Raw genomic sequence first — 23,336 nt, forward strand, 5'->3', positions numbered from 1 at the left:
TAGCATGTCAAGTGTCTTGTTCTGACTTCCAAAGTCAGAACATTTCCAATCTTTCTTAAGAGAGATGCTGGTTAATTTGAAGGCCAGGACTATTAGAAACACCAGTATGATTCCCTGAACGCAATCAGATCAGCTTTATTTTTATTTTTTTTAAACAAACACTTTACATCACATTTTACCAATAACATTTTTGCTCCAATAAGTATCCCAGTCTTTCTCATGATGAAGCTGCTATATAAACTTTCTGATAAGACCATTCCATTTATAGTAATTATTTTGTGAGAAGAGTGAAACTCTGGAATATATCCTTTAGGCTTTCCATGAGGCTGTTCCATCATAACTTGGGTCAGACTGAAAGAAAAGGCTTAAGTTCCCACAGTAAGCTTTTCTATTTGGGCCACTAAGTTAAGAATTAAATCAAAGGAGAAAAAAAATTTGTTTTCCTATAACCATTCATAAGAGAAGAAAGGCACATGTTGGCCTCAGTCCTTGAGTGCAGAAGCTTGAGCAGAAATTTCTGCTTTTTCTTAATTTTTTGTAAGTCTTCTGTTACTACCTAGTCCAGTGTAAATGACAGAGGAAGCATTGCAACTTCAGCAGAGCTGTCTGAGTGATCTGTCCTGAAACATCCCTGTGGGATTTCAGGGTTTGTTTTTTTTTTAATTTTAAGTTTTTAAGTCATTCCACCAATGCAATCAACACTTCCCTCCAGTAACAGAATTCTTAACAGAAACGCTGAAGTTTAAATGTATTTCTCCCAACCCAAAACCATAGGACAGCCTTCCAGATAGTTTGTCTGGATACAAAGTAAGCTCATGTCACAAAAATCCAATAAATGACTTTATTAAATATATTCTTTTCCTCTAAAATATAAATATTCACTATACTCTTATAAATGTGGAGTAGGTTCATATTTCATTTGTCTATCCCATCCAAATATGAATCAGTCCAAAATCTGAAAATGAAGAAATAGCATCTGTAATCATCATTAATTTTTTTCTATAAATATATATAATATGAATTTTCTTTGCAAACTGCTTAGTTATTCACTTAGACTTCATATAGTACTGAGCACCTTAGATTACATTTTGTGTAATTTAATTGTTGGCACTAATATAGGAATTTGTAATATTTACAATGCACATACATGTTAGGTATAACATTCCAGTGATTTGTGTTAAAAGGATTAAGGAAATAGTGCAGTATAGTTGACATATGTATTTTACCTACTCCCCCAGCACTTTTATAGGAGCCTATCTCCAAATTTTTTAATTGTACTTTGGAACAGCAATAAAAATGTCCTGAACTGGTTTTTAAAGACTTGACACAAGAGTTTCCTTGGTAAGGTGACATGAGCTCCTCCTCAGAGCCCTGTCCCCTGCGTACCGACTGCTCTCAGCTTCTCAGATCTCTTCCAGAAGCTTCCAAGCCCAAGGAGTCCCAAGTAACTGCCACAGAAAGTTGTGTGAATGGCAGTGGTCACTAAATGAGAAATGTCCATCTGGAAATTACTGGTAAGTTAGGTAACATGTTACCTCCTTGCTGATTTACATGAGGACTTAATTTTATGTGCAAGTACCATGACAATAAAATGAAAGTGCAGAGCTGGGTGGATCTCTCCCTGGCATGCCTTTGACTGGTGAGAGGTCCTGGGAGTGGGGCTGCTCTTCCAATGGGGCACTGAGCTGTTCTTCAGTGAATATTTTCTGTATTTATGAATTCAGCCCATCATCCCAATATTTTAATTGGTTTTGGTGATTAAGATACCTATGGAAATCACCATCTTTTGTGCTTTGAATAGACAGCATGACTTATGCTTAACTCTCAAACTTAGCTCTAAAACAACGTGGAACCAAAATGTGTTTTTAATTTTCTCCTTTACCAGCCAAGTGATGCTAAATTGAAATCTATGTGCTTTCTCAGGAATCAAAGAAATGTTGTAATAGGAAAACTGAACATCCACAAACACTGAATCTATTACTTCCTGTCCTTCAAGTGTGAATTTAGGGCAAAACTCTAAAAGTAGACAAAACCCCACCCATGTGTGAAGCTGTTCTTTTTAAAAAGGAAGAACAACATAAGTGGCATCCCTGTTTTGCTTCTTCCTATTCCCACCAGATCATGTGATGCCAGTTTCTTATTTCCAGGTGTGACCTGTGTGTATCATCTCTGGTGCTGAAAGTCAGTGTTCCTGCCTGCTTTTTGCTGCTCAAGTAGCAGTGAACAAGGCTGGAACTCAGTGAATCACATTTTGAGTCACAGCAGTAAGCTGTGGTGCAAAACAGTCACGAGTAAGTTGTGGGCATGGAGGTGAACACTTTGTATTTCCCCAGCAAGAAACCTGGTCTTGCCAAATCATGCCCATAGGAGCAGTTCCATGTCAAGGAGTGCAGCTCATGTTCCTGCCCTGGTGTATGTTTCCCACTGTTGTGGAGCTGCTTCAATAAATTTTTCACAAACTCATAAAATCAAGTCTTCCTCTTCCCTATGTTTGTTCTTCAGTGAAGACCACACAACCAGCCTTGTCTGAGCAAAGGTGGTGACTTAGGAGGGGTAGGAGGACAGAATCTTAGCATGGCTTTCTACTGGAAAACTGCCATGGGGATAAGCTGGCAGAAGCATCATCATGCCTCAGAATGGATTCAGGTAGCTTTTACCTGAGCTGGGGCTCCCAGATAGCTGAAACTCATTAAGCTCTTGTGGGAAGTCACTATAAAAATGCATCCTGTGTTCATTAACAAAGAACCCTCCTGCCTGTGCCCCCCTGACAGCTGGCTCTCAGTACCATCCCTGTGGCTGCTCCTGTGCTTTGGCTCCATCACTAGGAATGTGGGTGACAGACATGTGGTTACTGCTTCGTGTGAAACTGCCCTGGTGGGGGGGACTCCAGCTGTTAGCTGCTCACAGCTGGATTGGTTCAGAGTGTCCAACTCAACAGTGTGCATTTGCAGGCTCTGCTGGGTGTTCATGCAACAGGTTCTGGCAGTGCTCCAAAAGAAAAATCTGTAAGAGGTGCACAGATTATGACTGAAAAAACCTTTTCCTTTTAGGTGATGGGACAATCTTTAGAGGATTTCTCCCCAACCAAACTTGGCTTGCATCACAACCAGCAAGTGCTCGTCTGCATAGCCCTTTACTTTATATAGACAAGTACATTGAAATAGGCACAATTTATGATTCTGAAACATTTACATGTATGGTACTACACACTTTTATGGGCTCACATGGGATTTTAAAATCCCATTATTTACAATGAAATCCCCCGTCTTCCTTGTCATGCCATCTCTTTAGCTGGTCAAAATGAAACCTGGGCCTTGGAGGACTGCAGAAATGACCAATGCCCATTCCTGAGTCCCAGGCTGGTGTCTGCTGCCAGCTAGGACAGGTTGCTGCTGTTGACTGTACTTCAGATCAGTGTGGTTACTCTGTCTCTCTTCGAAGAAACAGATGGATCCCACTTACGCCACCAAGCCCAGTCTTGTGATCTTTGCTGACAGGAAGGAATGAATGATGAAAACAATTGGTTTCGGGCAGGAATGAAGGTCCAGTTGCTGAAAGTACAGAAAAAAAATCAAGCTGAGAATTATAGCTCAAACAAGAAATCATTTACTGAGTACTCAAACTGCTGTCTGGTATTATGAACAGGCTTCTATTAATAACGACTCTACACCATATTGTTTTTCCTTTGCATTCAGCTGCAAATATTTAGGTTACTAAAACTAATAAGCATCTTGGAAGTAGGTGAGATCCTGGTGCCTCTGTCCTTGCATCACTTGGGTGAGCAGCAGAAAACTGAGTCAGATTCTGCAAGCACTTTTTCAAGAGGCTCAACCCCATCTTTTTTGGCCATTTCTGCCTGGGGTGGTGGTAGGACTGCTCTGTCTGATGCCCAGTGCATCTGCTGTTGGTGCAGCTGAAGTACCTTCAGCCAGTGCTGCACACCTGCTTCTGTTCCCCCAGCCAGCGGTGAGACTGAACTCTGACTTTTGTTTTCCATAGTCATGGTTCGGATGATCTCACCATGCATTTGCTAAGCGTGACAGGCTAGTCAGTGTGCAGAGGCCCAACAACAGGGTCACATCAAAACAAACCACATTTGCCTTTTGGGGTGATGCATTCTGCCCTGCTTCCTCCTTTTTTCAGGCTGCACAGCAATCTTGAGAAATTTAGGCCTTGACCTTGAAAAGCAGAACCTGGGCTCATCCCTTCTTGAGCTTATCAGAAACACCAGTCTGCTCCCAGGAACTACTGCTGTCTAAGGAGTTCCTGTTTTCCTTATGAACAACCTTGGAAATGGTTGTCCTTGCCTGGACAGCACAACATTCCTGTTCTCACACTTTCAAAGAAAGTGCCGACCCAAACTGTGGCCAGGATGAAACATTGTTATGACTAAAGCCGACTCTTTTGTGACAACAGCTATCCAAAATGAGAACCTCTGAGCTCTCCAGAACTGCAGCAGGCTGTTACCAGCATTTCCCTCTGAGTGGGGCTTCTCAGAGCCAGAGAACTCTCAGGTTTGCTGTACTTGGAGGATCACCAAACAATGAGTCCTGGGCTGGTACCCTCACTCCTCGAGGCCTGACCCTTTTCCCGTTGGGAGATGCAAAAGCATCCAAAGTGTTTCCCTGACTGCTGAGGGGAATTTTTCACAGGTACCTTGCTTGCACTGACTCTTTCTGTCTGTGTGCATGCACCTGTGTAGATGTGTTAGCAAATCTGGGAGACATGCTGTTTTCTCAGATGTTTAAGAACCTTAGATATCTCAATAAGTTAGACCTGTAAGTAAGGTTAAGTCATAAGCTGTAAGCTAAGATAAAAGCTGCTGAATGTTGTTCTTCTATTGAGTTGCCAAGTTCAACTTTGAAGTCATAAGTTGGGTTAAATGCTGTTATTCCTCTATTAAATTGTTGTAAGTTAGGTATAAGTTAAGTGTGGTTCTTTTGTGAAATTGTTAAGTTTAAGGTATAAGTAAAGTAAAGTTTGAGCGCTCTTAAGTTTTTAGACCATGTTCCTTTTTATCCTTGCCTTCACTATCCTTCTGATATGTACACCTTAACACACACACAAGCCCCACAGATAGTTCTCAGTTCATTTCTGTTTTGATTGCCTGGTTTTGTTGCTGCTTTGTTTCCTTGGTGTGCCTTAATTGTCCTGTAGGCAGTAACGTGAATCTTGCCAACAAATCTGTCATGCTGTCGCTAAATATTAAATATGGTTTTTGCTCATACCCTTGCTGGTGATTTTTTAAGCAATCTCAAACACTCATTTGTAACACCTTTGCAGCAGTCATGAATCAACTTTATTGACAGCTAGTAAGAAATTCCCTTCAAAGCCTGACAATAAGTAGTTTGCAGAGTATATGTTAACAAAGATGATGTTTAGAATTAAGTATTCACCATGTTTAGGAACTGCTGAAAAAATCTGAGAGGAAAAACTATGTTTACATTCATAATTATTGGATTTAAACTGCTCATTGGAATATGCACCTTATTTTTAGGCATTGTGACAGCTTAGAGGCCTATGCAGACAGCTTGCACAACATTAGTAGCTTTTTTTTCAGCAACTGCATGTTCAAAAACACCTAAAGCATAGCTTGTTGTCATAACATGAAGTCCCTATGTGTACATAGGAATTAATAAAGCCTCATTCTTAAGTTCCTTCACCCTCAATAATTTAAAAAAGTGAAATGGATACATACAAAAATTTTAACATCTGGCTATTTAGTAGTACAGATTGTTCTAAAATATGACAAATCTTTAATCTCTGTATGGTTTTACAATTTTAACTGTCTTTTTAGTTTATCTCCTTCTAAAGCCTGATCATCGTGCTGTGCTAGAAAACACAGTGTCTAAATACTGGCATTGGCCAACTGCTAGAATGGAACAGAATGGGATAAAGTATTTCAGTTGGAAGGGGCCTACAGTGCTCATCTAGTCCAACTTCCATTAGTGCTTCTCCACCCCCATAGCCCGCAGGACAACTAAAGAGATGGTAACATGCATCATCCCTTTGCTCAACGCAGTACTTACAATTTCTCCATCTTTTTCTCCAAAGTCTAAATAAAGCATCCTTATCCCATCATCTGAGGACATTTTCAGTTTTTCATAGGGATATTGTGCAATTGTCTTGGAGAAGGCACCATCTTGTGGTTCGGTTGTAAGAGAGAATCCATGTTCATAATGGATGGTCAAGCGGCACTCCTGGCTTTTGTATGTACAAGCTGGAGAAGAAATGAAAATTTAGTCTCACATTCTTAAAAGCAGTTCTTCAGGTTCTATCATACATCTACATGCTGACAAAAAACAGTGTACTGAAGTTTAAGAAGGCTCAGACTGGTGTTTCCTCCTTCCAAACATTGACAAGTCACAACTACTCTTCTTGTATCTGTCAGACACAGCCAGAATCAATAAACACAGCACACAATTCATGAGAAAATTAGGAGCTGTAAAGGGTTTCCCTAAAGTATTTTGACAAAGATGAAGACACTCGTGAGTCCTCATTAGTGTCATGGTAATTGAAAAAGGGCCCAGATAATTGTATATAATAGCTAGTGCAGCAGAAAGTCTGCATCTTCCCCTCAGCTCTGAAACAGAGGCCATGATCCAAATTAAGGAACGAAGAGCTTTGGAGTTCACATCCAAATTCACCATTCCATCACCTTCTTGGAGCAATTCTACCAAGAAAGATCCTTGACAGCGGGATAAAAGCACTGTGATAAAAGAAGGGGCTGATCCTCTTCTTCTTTTGGACAGAATGGCATCTATGTCATGGTGCTGAGGAGATGGACCTTTCTCGAGCTGGTTCCCCTGAGCTCTCTGGCTGGTTTGCACATCAGAGGCCCTCACAGAGCATCCTGAGCTCGCTGTGGCAGCTGGGGCCCAGCAGCTGACAAGCAGCCACGTGGCTCTACCTGAGCTTTGAGAAACAAGAACTGCCCTTTGGCATGGCTGGATTTGTGCTTTGGCTCCTGCTCTCACATTTTTAGGAAATGAGTGGAGACAAAATTCAACATTAACAGCCCTGTCAACTGTAGGACTAGCAGGGGAAGAACTGCAAAGCCTGGGGGCACTCAAGAGAAAGGCCCAGCCTCAAACCCCAGAGCCACGCCAGGCTTGCAGCTACCTGGCCAAACAGGGCATCACTCCAGAGCATCTGCAGCCAAGTACTTATATTCCAATTGATTTTGCATGTACAGAAGTGCTGAGAAATGACACCCTGATGTTCAGGGAAGGAAATTACTACCCATCAAAGTGTAGTTATTAGACTGGTTTGTGGTTTTTTTTACTCTCCTCTCTTGTGTAGAGCTGGGTCAATAAATGACCAATTCATTCTTGTGAATGTGCCAGTCCTCTTCTGTCTCCTCCCTCTGCAGGAGAAACTCCTGCTAGGCTCGCAGGAGTTTCCTGAATCTCAGAAAAATGCTCTTTTCTATGAGTTTCTGGACAAACCTCTGACAATCATTCCCCCGTGACATGCAGGCCTACACGGCTGACTACAGACTCTTTTCTGAAACAACATGCTGAAAACAAACCCAAAAGTCAGCGTGACAATGAGTGTGTCACTGGACACAGGTACCACAGCAGCTGTTACTGGCTCAGAACCTGACAGTATTTTAAACAAGTAGAATCCTAAACATGCACATTTTTTAAGTAAATCACCTCTAGCAGAAGGAACTTGAACTGCCACGAGTGTCACGGGAAGGGTGTGGAGGCGTGGAAATGCTGCAGGTGTTACTCACATGTGGTGATTTCTGTGATGAGCTCTGCAGAATTGTGGCAGCCCTGCACTACACTCCTCGTCCACAAAGAGAGGTCTCGACTGGTCTCAGTCCTGAACAGATGAGTTTCAATCCCTTGTCTTGTACCGGTACGGGTTGCAAAAGACAAATCCACCCCTGACTTCGGTGAGCCTTTTCCTGGGCCAGAATGAACCAACCTGCAATTGGATTTGAAAACACATCAGGAAATTCTAACAACAGTGCACTGCACCAAAATCCCCACCCGAGCACAGCTCTGCTCTGCACATTCCTAATATACGTGGTTGGGAGCAGGAAACTCACATCTCCTCTATATTCTGTCTCAGAAGAGTGAAGGTCCAAGGCAGTGAGCACAGAAGCAGCTGGACACACAGGTAATGACATGGATGTCCCAAAATTACTTAATGAATTGTACAAAATATCCCTTTGGATGAGGAACTGAGAGAAATCCCTGACTGGTCTGTGGTGATGGAATCTGGTCCACAGATACAAGAGCTGGCTCAGATGAGGCAGCTGAATCCAACTTCCACAATGAAGCAGCATTTGCTCTACAGCTTAAATATCTGCCATCAAATTCAATGATAAATACTGTTGAATAAAGTATGAAGCTCTGTAAAATATGTAGATGCCAAAGTACTGTCTTGTACTTATTTTTCCCATACGGAACCTGTAAAATGTAAAATGTTGCAGCTACTTGTAATCTGAAATTCTCTCACATTTGTCTGCAATTAGCATTTTTTTTTTGCCCAGCATCAACAGCTGATCTCCTGTGGCCAGGAAACGTTTGTTCATCTGGGCAAACAAAAATAGCAGGGAATATTTTTGAGTGAGAAAATCAATACCTCATAAAAATTAATTCTTCCTTCAATCTGCCTTTTATGTTGTTTTTTTTTCCCTCTAAAAGAATGGACAGTCAACACAGGATTCACTCAGGGACACAACACTGATACATCTGAAAAGAATAATCCAGGGGAGCTCATCACTCTTTGAGATTCAGAGACCAACCCTCAGAGGCAATCATAAAATGAAATTTGTCTGAAAAGCTTCTTTCTGTCTTGTGCCTTCTGTTTTTCTTTCTATAGGCAAACATATACTTCATAGTAGTCTATAAAGTATGTGGCATGGTAGTAGAACACTTGTGCTAAAGGGGAAAACAGCAGAATAAAGTAATCTACTGAATACTAATTTACCCTCAATTATTGTTTGGCATCAGCAAGAACAGTTAGCTGTTAGCTGACACTGTACGGGTATGCCACCGAACAGGGATGTTTCAGTAGAAAAGAAAAAAGCAGAAAAGAAAGAAAAAGCACAACTTTAGCTTTTCAATTATTGAAACACCAGCCACAGGGCATTGGACATTTTGCACATTGTGGCAAACAGATGCAGCCCTCTTTCATACCCTGCTAGAAGGTTTGCGAGGTTTGTTCATGCTCAAGTTCATGGAAACTTTCTTTCGATTTTGAGCATCCCCCTTGATTTTATGTTCCCAAGAGCTCCTGGGAAGCAAGACACAGAATATCCTGGTCAGAGATGCCCTGCCCTGTGTCTGAGCAGGACAAGAAGGGCTTTTTCCCCTCTAGAAAGGCTCAGTTAATGCCCCACTCAGCTTTGATACTCAGGGCCTCCTATCTCTACTGTAGGCAGATTTTGCAATTGGGGACTGAGTGGCAAAACGAACAGCCCAAAAAATTTAATTCCCTTTCATTTGGAGTGAGAGGGTGCAAACTCTGAGGGGAAGCTACACCTTGATAATTAAGGCAGGAATCAGGGAGCTGAAATCTCCAGTGACATCTGCTGCTGTCTGTCCCTGGGTGGTCGCCCAGGCACAGGCATGGCCACTGCTCTCCGGCTGCCTTCGGCTACTGGGCTGTGGAAAAGCAGCCTGGAAAATATCAAGTTTGTCATTAGAAATAAAACTATTCCACCTTTTTCCTGGGTCATCTCCTTTATGCAATGCTCATAAGCTGTATTAAAAATCATTTTCTATTACATATGTTAATGAATACATAACAAACAAATGGTTCCAATGTTTGATTTCCTTCCAAAACACACAGCACCACCACCCACTCCCCCACACCTTCAAGCTGTACCCATAGTACTGTATTGTAGGTTTTTCAGCATATGGATAGAACGTAGATGTACTTTACAAATTAAAGTATGTGAACACATCCAACATGAACACTGATTTTTGCCTGCCTTTTCTTATTATCTCCTCATTATTAAAAATCCAGTCTCACTATTTAAAAATGCTTTTCCATCAAGCAGCTCCAGACCATGCTTTGGAAAGTCATGCACTTAAACATGAACTAGGCAAACATGCGGGAAGACATTTGATAGTATTTATGCACCAGCTGTCGGTGCTCATGTATTTGGGTACAGGTCAAAGGATGCTTTAATAAAGTTGCATTAATGTGGACCATTTCATTTACATACAAGGCATGTCATCCTAAAGCCCACAGAGATACCTTGAAAGGCAAAAAACAGCCTTAGAAACCTCACCCCTCGCTCCTGCCTCCCATCATCCTGACCGCAGGGGAGGGGGGGTGTGTGTGGTGTGCGCTGCACCGCAGGCCCGGCTCTGGTAATATTCACCCAAGCCCGTGGAGGTTCCTGTGCTCTGTGGAGCTTTCTGGGGGAATCTGTGAGCGCCCGAGAACCGAGCCCCGAGCGCCGAAGGCTCCTCCCGGCAGAGGGCAGGAGAAGGCCGGGCACGGCCGCGTGTCCCCTCACGGAGCGCGGCGGCGGGAAACGAACCCTGGGCACGCTGCCGGGGAATAGGGAGACGCTTCATCTTCTCTCATTTCTCCCTTCTCTCTCGCTATTTCGGGACCTTTTTAACCTTATGCTTTGCAAACGTCTGACAGCAAGATGAATGTGTTCTAACATGGAGTGCTGGTGTAGGGTGAGAAGCACTGGGACCTGCACCTCATCCTCATGCTATGGGAAGAGTTTCAACAATTTACTGCAACAGCCAGATCTAATGGTCTCTGCAGAAAGGACAGTGAAACCAGCACTGACATTCAAAGGAAGCCTTCAGCTGCTTGCTTGAGATTTAGCTCAGAAGAGACCACGTACAGGGGCATCAACACTGTGGTTAGAACACTACTGCCATCTGACCTTTCCTATGGCACCCTGACTTGGCATTTGAAACCTGCCCTGGAGTGGCTGTACTCCTTGGAAACCTAAGCACCTTGTCTCAGCTCATCTGCTTGGAGGCACCCAGAGCCCGCCTCACTGCCTTGGGAAGACCAGCAGAGAATTTGCCCAGCACCCCATACCTTGGGGCTCTCAGGGCACCCAGTGCTCGCTGCCTGTCCCTCTGCCCACCTGCCCAGATGGTTAATCAGTGCCCAAGCTCCTTTCCCATTTTTTCCATGTCATTAGCTATCAAACTGCTTTAATACTTTCTGGTTTCAGACCTCAGCTGTACACAAAAGCTTCTTACCTGATCTTTAATCAGAGCCCAACATGGACTGCTTTTTTTTTTTTTTTTTTCCCTTTCCTTTCATATCTGGCTGTGATAGATAATGGAATTTGATTGCAAACATATAAGATGTAATTACTTAAGCCCCATTCCCATGCTAGAGGGAGGCACTGTTATTGAGGCATAAGGAAACACTGAAACAGAGATTATGACAAAAAGGTCCTTGGAGTCAGGGCTGTGTGCCAGCTGCCGAGCCACCCTGTGCAGAGATTTAAAGGAACAACTTAAATTTGATTTTGGTTTTGTTAGAGCTATTATTTATATTCCATGCAAAGCTACAAAAGACTGACTGGAAAATATTTTTAGGTCTTAATGGCATCCATAGGTTGTAGGCAAACTTATCAACAAACAAGAAGGGCATGTAGAAATTTTGCTGTTAAAGGACTGTGAGAAGATTGTAATCCTTCTACCATTTTCCAATTTTCTCTGCTCATTATGTCTTGGGTAGATTAAGCATGACTCTGTACAGTATCTGGCACTGCAGTTTTCCAGTTTCAGCAGCTTTTCAAATATGCATTAGCTAAGCAAAAATGTTTTCCCAAGGACTCATAAAAATCTGAAAGATGGGAGCAACTAAGATTACAACATGTGCTCTGCAAACTTTCCAGGTGAAAAGTTCTAAATTGCACTGATCAATGCACAGAGGGGATTAAAAAACTCGTCACGAGGAGGGGAATCACTGACCGAGAATGAACACAGCAGTCAATACCAACAGAAAACCTGTGCTCTAGTTTTTTGCTATAACTGTACTCAGTGTGGCAGATCATAAAAGCAGGACCCTGCAGAGTTTTAATCAAAATCATCCAAAACAGGAGGTGCAATGATTTAGGGAATCTGTCCATTTATGGAATCTGCCGTATATGTGTATACGTGTATTTATCACATGACTCCATTCTGTATAGCTGCTGTCTTTTTATCTGGGTGTTACATTCAGTGATGGTAAGAAATCACAGAAACAGGGCTGGAATGGTTGTCAGGAGGTCACCCAGCACATCCCCCTTCACAGAGCAGGCTAACTGTGCTGCGTGCCACCCATCCTTCAATGCCCCCAGTGATGAGGATTGCACACCTTTCCCAGAGAATCTAAACCAGTACCTCACCAACTCCCTGCCACAAGTGCAGTCAACTATGCCCTGTTGTGTTCAGGAGGGATCTGGAAAAGATACTCTCTGTCCTCCTTGTGTCTTATTTTCATATCTGAAAATTATTGACATGTTTTCCATGGACTTCTCTAGATTAAGCTACTAAGGTTTCTTAAGTATTCCCCTCCTGATAGTGTTTCTATGTTACATATTTGCATTGCTTTCTTCTAGACCTTCCACAGTTAACTGGCATCTTTTTGGAAGTACAATGCCTCTCATGAACATGGAGTATCACCTGAGGCTTTACTCCTTCTCTGTAGTTACATATGATTATTACATCTGTCCAAAATGCAACACTTCTGCTATAACCCAAGATGACTGTCTTCAGTTTCCCCCCTCAAAAACACACCACCTTAAATTGAAGCAATTTTATCACAGTGCTGCGGTGCTTCCTGGCAGATCAACTACTTTGTTGCCCATATTCCACCCCAAAACAGCAGAGGTCATTATTCCCAGCACTCAACTTTGCACCTGTCCTTTCTGAACTGCACCCTGGCTTTCTTACAGACCATCCTGGCTTTCTTTCCTCCCAGTCTGTAAAGACCCTTCAGCAGCCTGACACGTGTGCTGTGCAACTTCTCATTCCCCTCCAGCATGACGGCCAATGTTTTTCCACTCAGGAAAGTACCCCATCAGACAGGGAGATGACCATCCCCACCCAAGGCAAGGCTGTCTGCTATCCAATGTGGCCTCTTGAGAAAAAAATAGTTAAGTAACAGGGCCCAAGATGTGGACTTAGATTATGTGATGCAGTAAATTTGTGTCACTGATGATGGGAGCTGGTGACACTCAGCAAGGAGTTGTCTTTACACATGATGATGTGTGGCCGGGAAGGGGCAGGGTGCACTACAAGATATCCCAGTCACTTTAGGGAGGATTTGAGCTCATGTAAAAATGAAACCCTGAAAAAAAAGGGGAGGAAATGATTCATCTTCTGCTGGGGTGCTATTGCTTCTCAATCTCTAAGGCATGGTGACCTAGCTGGACACAAGCTGCAATACTTTACCCAGCTTTCACTGGGACTTGTCACCTAGAATTGTCAACTGCATCCAGCACCACACCATGCAGCAGGGCTCCAGCTGCAAAGCTGGTGTCTCTCACCCATGTTAGGGTAACAAAGGGGGAGTCAGAAGGTGGCTTCCTACTGATGGAACACACCATCAGAGTAAATCAGTGAGTTCAATTTTTATTTTTTTAACATAATGACTTAGCAGCAAAGCGTCAGTTCATCCGGGGAGACACAGAGGACAAAAATTAACTAATGACAGTGCAGTAAGAGCCCCACTGCTTCTGGCCAGGGCAACCAGCCCTTCTGAATGAGAACTCATTGAAAATGGTATAATAGAGGCCTGTAGCAAGGCTGAAACAAGGAACAACAGCTCTTTCTCAAGCCCTTTGACAATACTGGCAGAGAAACATGATTAAGATTCACATCAAGAAGCACAAACAGTTTCCACTGCATAAAGGCAACCATGGGAAAGCTCTCTTTGAATTAGTGTTAATGGATACTTCAAAATAATGCAAATGCTTATTGCTAACCTAGATTCAAGAATGTGTCTTCCAAACTTACCATTTTAAGCTAAAAAGAGGCAGGAGTTAATTTGCTAAAGCAGGAACAGAAGCTGTGCTGAAAGTGTCTCCATCACATGTGGAACCCTCCAAAAGGCCCATACTGGTGGTGCAGAACTGCCACAACAGAACATTCAACTCAGGGCAACAAGTTCACTTTTTTCAGCCTGGAGGAGCAGCTGGAAGTCAGGGTGTTTCTGCCTAGCTCACAGGTCTGCACACTGAGATAGAAATCTCAGGAGATTGAGAGATTGAGATTGAGATCTCAGAGTTTTCATCACTCCTGCCTCTGTATCCAAGCTAAGTTGTCACATCCAAAATCCCAGTGAGTTTCTGGTCATCAGCTTCAGCCAGAACTTGAAATGGAGGAGAATTGAGGAGTTAAGCTTGGCACATCAGCCCAATGAAGAAGAACCTGCTTCTACAACCACAACAGTTCAAGTGTGACTACAGCTGTGTATCAGCTACACCTGCTCCTGGCTGATTCAGCTGCTCCTGAAAGCTGTCATGATTGAAAAGCAAGGGTACCTGGTAGCAAGCAGGGGGTAGGTATGCACAGGGCTGAACCAGGCTTCCTTTATCCGTGGCATGCTCTCATAGATTAAGAGGTCTTTCTCTGTCAAAACCACTAACACTGGCTTCCAGTGCTTCTCGTTGTCTCCTGGCACCTGAAAAAGAGCAAAGTTTCAGTGAAACAACAAGAGACAAAGCTACCAGCATGCAAAGCCAGATGAGAGAAACATGTTGAGTCCTGGGTGAGAAAATGAACACAAGAGAGATTTACTTCTCTGGCTTTTTGACATCTCCATCTGAATTTATAATCAGATGCAACAGAAATAGAATAACGTGCAAAGCCATCTGCTGCTACCGTTAGCACTGCCATTTCCAGCCTTCCTTTACTACAGGCTACTCCATAAATGCAGTATTGGAAGAACACTGAGGTGGAGCTGGCTGTTAGTTAGCTGTGGTATGCATGAAAAGACCTTAAATGTATATTTATAATGTGCACCATTCATGTGTAGCTGGCATGTTAACCTGAGTCCTGGACACTGCTGCTGCTGTTTCTGTTTAAAAAAGCTGCAACATCATCACTATTAAAGAAGAGTGACAGATAGAAAAAACTAGTGGTTTGGGAGTAGATGCTTTTTTCCTCAGCAGTTCACTTTTTTCTTTGCTTCTCCTTCCTTCATACTATTCTTCCAGTTTTAGAAATGCCTTTATAAAGAGATCCAACCTAAATGTGGTGTTCATCTCAGGCATTGACTTGGTAATGGATCTGCCTTCACATTTCAAACCTTTCTCTCAAAGATGTCCTAAGACCAGAGCATCAGAGCCTTTTGCTGGCTGCAGAATCCAGATGTGGAATTGTATTTTGCAGGTTAGATATGTGATGTCCACATGGCAAGACAATTATTAAGTATGGATCCTGGTTTTTACTTCTTCTACTCTGGCAGCATAGAAGTGTCTTAAAATAGCTGGGAATATGAAAGGACTTTTATTTCAAGTAAGAATGAAGCTCTTTCATGGACAAACGAATCATTTTCGTTTTGGTGCACATAAAGAAAAAGAAACACTGGTCCCCAGTAATACTCACAGCCATGCTTTCAAACACAAACATCTTGGCTGGGTACTAAAAGGAATGAAATAAATTCTGAAATTCACCAGAGAATCTGCTTGTCTTCATGACTCCTCCACTAAAACCTCTTCTGGGATAAAGAAGCAGCTGTCTGTGCTGTTCTGAGGTTGATGCCAGCCTACTTGCCATGGGCATGTGTCACTGGGCACATTGTTGGATGGAGAAACATACAAAAGGGATCAAAGTTTGGCCAGACTGGGAAAGACACACCCAGGTATGATAATTCTGAACCATATTTGAAACACTTGCATTTTATACAAAGATAGGCTCCCACAAATTTCTAAACCTCTAAGGGCTTTCAAGAGCAATGTAACACACCTTTACCTCAGAATACAATGCCCAAACCCAGATTTTAAACTAAGATTTTTAAGATGTATTTCTCCCTCTGAACTAGCCTTTTCCAATAATCATATTCCTGTTTACAGCATTACTTGCTCACTGGTTTTTCATGTCTCTTGAAGTCATAACAGCTCATCTTTTCAATTTCTACAGAAGCATTAATACTTATTTACAATTTTCTTGTGGTGACAGTTTCTTGAAACGCTATCGTTCATTTTCGAATAGAGAAACCACATAATTAACACACCTATTACTACACTCAGGAAGGAATGCAAAATCCAGCATTCTCACAGTCGACATACCACGAAAATATTCACATCCTCAGCTTCTTAATACCACAGCTATTGACTACAGTTCACATCCCAGGTCCTAGTGTGGCAGTACAGAAATGATTCACAGGTTATGTTAACATTCAGTAAATGTTAGTGTTAATGTTAATGTTTAATTTTGGACCACCTCACCTGTGTTCTTTAACTAGAAAGACTTTAGTACATACTTTTGAAGATTTCCTGAAAATAAAAAGGAGGGTAAATATGAAATCTCTGTGTCCACAAGCAATCTAAAGACTATGGGAAGCTATTCACAGCTTTTCTGTAGAACCGTCCTGCCTGTGTAACATTTTCAATCACATGTTTTGCTATCAGGTGGCTGGTTAGTCCACAATGATGTCAGAAACTTTGGGAAACACTGTTCCCTGTACAGGAATTACAAGAAAGAGAATAAAACTGATTTTGCCAGCTGGTCTCACAACTCTTTGCTGGACAGCTGTAAATATTAGGAGGCAATCTCCAGCATGAATCCTGAAGTTTATGACCTGCACTGTGAGCCCACAGCTTTGCCTCAGTCCTTCCCAACAGCAGGGTGACTGTGGAGAACATGTGGCTTGGTCATAAGGAATTGAAGACTTTTCTCAAGAACAAGTGACTTCACACTACCTCTCCTTGTAGGATGTATCCCTGGTTTGTAGAGTGTGTACTGGGAAGAGGAGTGGAGGCAAATGATGATTGCCTGTGTTCTGCTCTGAAGCCCTCCCCATGAGCAGGGCCATGCAATGCACACACTTCTAACACAGTTTTTAAACCTTACTAGGACCATAGCTGCCTCACTGATGAGGAATGCTGGTGTAAGCAACACTGCTGCTATTTCAGACCTGAAGAAGGATTTGTGTGCCTGAAAGCCTGTCTGTTTTTCCCAACTGTAACAGCTGCTCTAATAAAAGATCCGGCCTTTCCTTAAAAACCTTGAATTCCATCACTGTTCCCTTATTTTGTAGGGTTTGGATCAGGCTGTAACAGCTGATGCCATGCTGTTCAACAGACAGTTGGCACTTCTGGAAGGTGTCAAAGAGAACATGCTGTCCTGTAAATGGTAATAGCAAATTTTACAAAGGAGGATGAGAGGCTGAAAAGATACCATTAGCCTACAGGGCACATTAATCACAAATCAGCATGGGAAATTAATCCAGATCTATAAGTGTCATACCAAGCATTGGTATAATAGCAAATTACAAAACAAAAGCAAAAAACCTTCTCCTTATGGGCAGCTATGTGAAGGATTTATTCAAGTTTTAAGGGTTTTAGTATCTGACATACCACAAAGATAACATGAAATGCCTGTGTAAGAGTAAATTTAAATATAATTTGAGATACATTTTAGAGGCATGGTTTTAGATAATGATTAGGGCTAGCTCCTTAGCCAGAATTTTGCAGAATTCTGGCACTTGCACTTCAGTTTCTTCGCTCCAGTTCCCACTTGCACACGTACAATTCAAAGTGCATTGATCTGTGTTGCAGACAAATAAAACCACCATCCACTCTAAAAAACTTTTCAAACTCAACCCTTTTTCAAAGTCAAAACTGTTAGATCAACTCTAGATGAACTACAGAAAAATAAGTATTCCACAGCAAAATGAATCAGCAAATATTTTCCTGGTGTTCTGGCCACTGCTCAAGTACGTCCAAGCAACAGGTACCAACGTTCCCTCTATGTGTCACCTGGGGTCACCACTTATATTCCCAGGTGAAATTCCACCTAAAGTCAATGAAGCTGTAAATGTTTATACCAGAAGCAAACTTGATTTTTTTTTGTGTCCTAGACATACTATGCCCCTAGATCAAAGTCTTAAAGCACAAACTTGAAAAGGGAGAACATTTTCTGAGAAAATAAGTGCTGTGAAGAATAGTTTTTGCTACTCCAAACCTCTTTGCTCCTCATTTACTCACCCCATTATGTGGAAATGCCACTTTTCCCCCTATGCACTTCATTGGTTTACCTTTCCAAATTCAGGAAATATTTAATGTGCTGCAGGGATGAAATCTTTTTTTTTTTTTTGTGTGTGTGTGTGTATGATAACATGATGGCTGGGCTTGGGATGACACCAGAGGAGACCTGTGTTCACGACTTGCTCAGACACAGACTTCCCCTGCAGAGTCAGGTTAAGAGCTCTGTTCCCACACAGACACTGCAGTCTCTGCTGTGGTGGCAAAGTGCTCCTGGCACACTTGGTGGGAACAGACAGGAATGTGGGGGCAGACAGAAGGTGTGCAAGAACAGCTGCTGCATTCCAGTAGCTACACCAGTAGCTAGCCTTGGCCATCAGCCCTTGGCTGGCACAACCACGCTCCAGTGCAGGACACAGGTGGCACACACAGGGCTGGGGCACGCCAGACCCCATGCACCCAGGACATGCCTGAGCTCTGGCTGCCTTTGGGTGTCTTTGCAGTGCCAGGCTTTGCTTTGGGACCAGACCTGTGGTGTCAAGGACTGACTGCAAGTGGTGACACAAGCTCAGCATTACCTGTATGGCTGCTCTGCTCCTGCTGCTTCTCTGGCCACTGCTCACAATGTACCCTTAAGGAGTAACTCCTCTGGCACAGAGCAGTGTTTCAAAAGAGCCAGCTTGTTGTGCCTGAAGTGATGGGACCCCTGTCCCCTCCAATGGGTGTCACAGCTTCCAAATCTTTAACAGTTTTCACATCTAATTAGTTGCCAAAAAGACACTGGGGAATCTCAGTGGAGATATATCGTTCTACAAACTGTTTGGACCTTTGCTCTTTCATCTGCCAGGTCTCATTTCCAAAAGGTTTTTCTTTGATTTTCAGTTATTTATCCACTCCAGGCTGTCAGGAATGGATGAAAAAATACTTTTAATCTGTGAGGCTTACAGATAATTAAATTAGAGGCCTTGGTCTACTCTGAGAAGCTGTTTTATGTTTTTGTTACCTCAAAAGGGACATTTCAATTACATTCCTTGTTTAGTAAACAAATTATAAACTGCCAGCAGACTCCACTGCAGCAAGTATCCAAAATGTGTCTTTTCAGAGACCACTGTGAAGTTAGCAAGTTTATGTTTACACTAAGTGGTTTGTTTAACCCCTTTTTCCAACACCTCCTCCGAAATCCCAGACCCACACTATCCTCTTACACTGAGCAAAGGAGGAGCAATCAAGAAAGAATTTTCTTGCTATTTTACCTCTTCCTTAAAACCTCTGTGTGCTGACAAGCCAGATTTGACACAGGCTGGGATATGTTCTGCTACGTATTTCTTGCCTTTTCATTGTCTTTTGATGAAGGGTTGCATCCATGTTCAGAATAAATTTGATTAATTTACAGAAACCCACTTGTCAGTTCCTGAAAATAACAGCTGGGACTGAAAGGGTTTTTGCAAGATGAACAGCAGGGATGCAGAAATACATCCTGCAAACCCCAGCATATGCAACAACGCTGATATTTGCACGAGCTCATTTGATGGGAGGCAAATTGCTATGCAGGAGTGGGTGTAAGTGACAGCCGTAGGCAGGGGATATCAACACCTCCCATACCGCATGCGGATGAGATGTGTTTTCGCAGCTAAACTTTGTAGTTTTAAACAGGAAATAATGAACACGTTGTTTAGGATTTTAAAAAAAGCTAATGAAAACGTGTCTGGTTTTGTTTTTCTCTCTTTTTGACCTCAGTGGTGGCTTGTGCCGTTATCAGATCTGGATTAAAGTCAATGAACAGATGAAAATCCCCCAAAGGGCACCATATTGGCTCCTGAGAGCAGAGAGCAGCGCGCGAGCGATGTGTGCGGGTGGCACCAGTGCAGTGCAAGCAGCCAGAGCCACACGGGTCAGGTGGGAGCCACAGCAGGGACCTCACTGATCCAGGCCTTGCACTGATCCAACCCCGGGGCCCAGGAGTACACTGACAGCCTCAGTTACAGGCACTGCTGAGCATGGACAAGACACTCATTCTCAAGACAGGTCTGTTCAAGTCTGAACTCCTTCTCATTATCATTTAAAATGAAAGGACACAAGCCAACTTTTGCCAAAATGAACACAAACACATCAACACAGCAATATTTCAAACAATGTCCTTGCTCTCTAGACTAATGGGATTTTCAAACAGCTCTGGCTCATATCCAAAGACCTCTAAAGGCAAGAAAAGTACCTAAGTGCTGTGAACTCACCCATGTAAGAATGGCAAGTGACCTGAGACCTCTCCTACAGCCAAACAGGAATGCCTGATCCCAATTTTGCAATAGAAGTTTGTTCCAGAGTTTGGTGAAGTCAGCTGGAATTTTCCTAATAACTGTTTAGACCATGCCCTTGGGAAATAAGCCTGGAGGGTTCCATGTCTTCCACACTACGGAGAAGATGGTGCCAAATTCTTCCTGGAGGTGCACTGGAAGAGGATGGCATTCAATATATACAAATTGGAGTAAGGTGAATTTTGATTTGATACTCAGGAAAACTTCTTCTGTGTGTCATGGTGGGCAAATACTGGGAGAGACTGTGAATGGCCAACCCTCAAGTTACAGCATGACTAGGCAAGGGCCTGAGCAAGCTGGTGCAGTTGGGTCTACTTAGAGCATGGGGGTTGAAATCCTTCCAACCTATATGAAATACCAGAAAAAAACTGAAGAAGTCCAGATTTGGACCAGAGAGTCATCATATAGATTTTCCATGAGTTAAAGGTGGTTGTATAATTATTCTGTTCACATACAGTTTTTCATGCATGTGTTCAATGAATGTTACACCAATATGAATGCAGTAGTAATACAAAATAGTTATCACTCCTAAAGGGTTTGCAGGATGATTTGCCTTGAGCCTTAAATCCTCTAGAGCTGTATAAGAAGTGCATCCTCGATCCTTCTATCTTGATGGAGTCTAACACTCTGCATTTCCATTGCAGCAGATTGAAGATAAGAAACACAAGGGAGTTAAAATCCCAGCATCACATAAACTTTATTCACTTTACCTTAAGTAAAAATATATTACACAACAACATAAGAAAAGTTAAAAATCCTGATGTGTTGTTTTGACATCCACAGAAACTGATTAACTAAATACACAGAAATCCAAGTCCAGGGGACTCAGAAAAGGAAAAAATGGTAATTCATCTATTTTTGAAATCTCAACTATGACCCACACTCCTTCTGCTATGCATGATTTTGGGATTTGAAGATCCATACGTTAAGAGCTATTCTTCAGTGAGACAGGAGATCTAACTTCCTGATAATGTCAGGAATCTTTCCAGGGAAAGCCAAACAGGCAGTGTGCACAGGAGATGGCAAATGTCCCACACCATTTGTTAGGACACTGATTGCTTTTCATCTTAGTTAAGCTGACCATTGTGATTTAACAAATATGCTGGTGCTTCCTGGGTAAAACACATTTTCTTCTACAGCAGTGACTTCAGACCATGACAGCACTGTGTGAAATTAGAATAGCAGTAATTTATGATAGCAAAGCTTTGCAAATAGCAAAGGTCCACTCCTGAAACGATAGTGTTGAACCAAATTACTTCTGTAGAAAAACCTACACTTTGCTATCTTTTCTTGTTTTCATTTTTATTGCTTCTCAGAAATTGCCAGGGGAGAGCAGGGAAGGTAAGAGGACATTTCATTGCTCAAGGGCAGTGGCCAGCCTGTAAGTCACAAGGACAGACACACAGGAAGCTCAGCACAGCTCCACTGGCCACTGAGGCTCATCAGGAGATAGTGGACAGCTAAAGTTCAACTGCCCTTCAAAGACAACTTGACTGGGAACAAACCTGGATGGGAAGAGGTCACATTATTAGTACTGCTTGTAAAAGAGACACAGGAGAGGGAGGACTAAAGGGAGGGAAAGACCATTAATCCCAGGCTTTTCTAATCAGTTATACTGATTGAACAAATGAATGGAAAGCCTGAAGAGTGGGGGTGAGCACAAACCTGCTATTTATAAGCAAGAAACTCTGTAAAAGTGGATGCAATCACAAGTACTTACCTCCATGACCTGTCAGCAACTGTTTGATCTGCCAGCACCAGTGTTTCACACAGCAACCTGTCTCTCTTCCAGCATGCTCACAACCACACATTCAGGACAGAAGTGAAGATGCTATTAGCAGACACCTTTGAATCTGTTGTGTGTGCATGCATAACTTACTTGTGAGGTGTCTGGGCTCTTCAGACTGCACGTGAGAGTGGCTATAAACTTACTTTTTGAAACATGTCTCACGAGCATATCACCAAAAAGCTGCTGAAGCAACTCTCTGAAGTTAAGTTTAATAAATATTTAAATAAAAATCACAGAATTAAAATATGGTAGAAACTGTACTTCTCTAAGATGCAGCTTAGTTTTGGGAGAAGTGAGCAGCTGTATTGTCTCCAAAATAACCACTGGACCCCTAAGCACTAAAAACCTAGTGTTAGGAGAAAAGCCTGTACTTCTCTTTAAAATGGAGCAGAGTCTTCTCCCTCCAGTAAGCCAGGCTTGCTCTGTGAAAAGCCAAGAAGGAGCACAGCACAGTCATGTGTCTTCTCCTTCAGTCCATGGAACTATTTTGCACATCAGGGTCAGCCACAGAAAGAAAGGGATTCTACTTTGTGTTGGAGGCTGTGGAAGCTCTACCACCTCTCCTGCGCAACCGCCCAAGAAGAGATATTGTTATTTAGTGGTGGGGGAAACAGGTATGCTCCAGGATATCAGGAACAGCCACCGATCCCTGCCATGCCCTGCTGTGTGCTGGAGCTGTGCTGTGAGCAGTGTTCTGTTCAAGCCAAGGTGAAGCACTTTTTGAGGGAGTACATCATCATCAGTGGGGCATAATGGTAATTGTACAAGAGCAGAATCCATGTGCAGACACGATAGTTTCAACTCACTGTCCCTGAAGGGTCTATAATTTGCAATTGAATCTGACCTCTGCTGATCAAATGGGTTCCACATTAAGATAAATGAGTAATAATACCCACTGCCTCAAAAGATACAAGCATGTCATCTTTCAATCCAGTGCAAGTGTGTGGATTTCTAAATATCAGCTCAAGCACACTTTTCAACAGCCTCCAATCAAATGTGAATGCTGGAGGTGGACTTTTGATTTGAAAGCAGCTTGCAGTTTTTAACGATGGCTGAAACATGAAAAATGCAATTTGAAATTATTACAGCG

The 23,336-nt window shown here is 42.5% G+C and overlaps 1 protein-coding gene across 1 annotated transcript in view; it reads right to left on the reverse strand.

Moving 5' to 3' along the window:
• Positions 1 to 109: 109 nt before the first annotated feature.
• The window catches only part of SNTB1 (syntrophin beta 1), a 113,575-nt gene continuing 90,348 nt past the window's right edge, over positions 110 to 23,336 (reverse strand). Inside the window, exons 4-7 of the mRNA XM_038129169.1 lie at positions 14,480 to 14,619; positions 7,739 to 7,935; positions 6,030 to 6,220; positions 110 to 3,551 (exon numbers count right to left, since the gene is read on the reverse strand). Of these exons, the coding sequence (XP_037985097.1) occupies positions 3,459 to 3,551; positions 6,030 to 6,220; positions 7,739 to 7,935; positions 14,480 to 14,619 (621 nt within the window). The 3' untranslated portion in view covers positions 110 to 3,458. The remainder of the gene's footprint in view (positions 3,552 to 6,029; positions 6,221 to 7,738; positions 7,936 to 14,479; positions 14,620 to 23,336) is intronic.

The sequence above is a fragment of the Motacilla alba genome, chromosome 2, assembly GCF_015832195.1.
Source record: "Motacilla alba alba isolate MOTALB_02 chromosome 2, Motacilla_alba_V1.0_pri, whole genome shotgun sequence".
NCBI classification, from domain to species: Eukaryota; Metazoa; Chordata; class Aves; order Passeriformes; family Motacillidae; genus Motacilla; species Motacilla alba.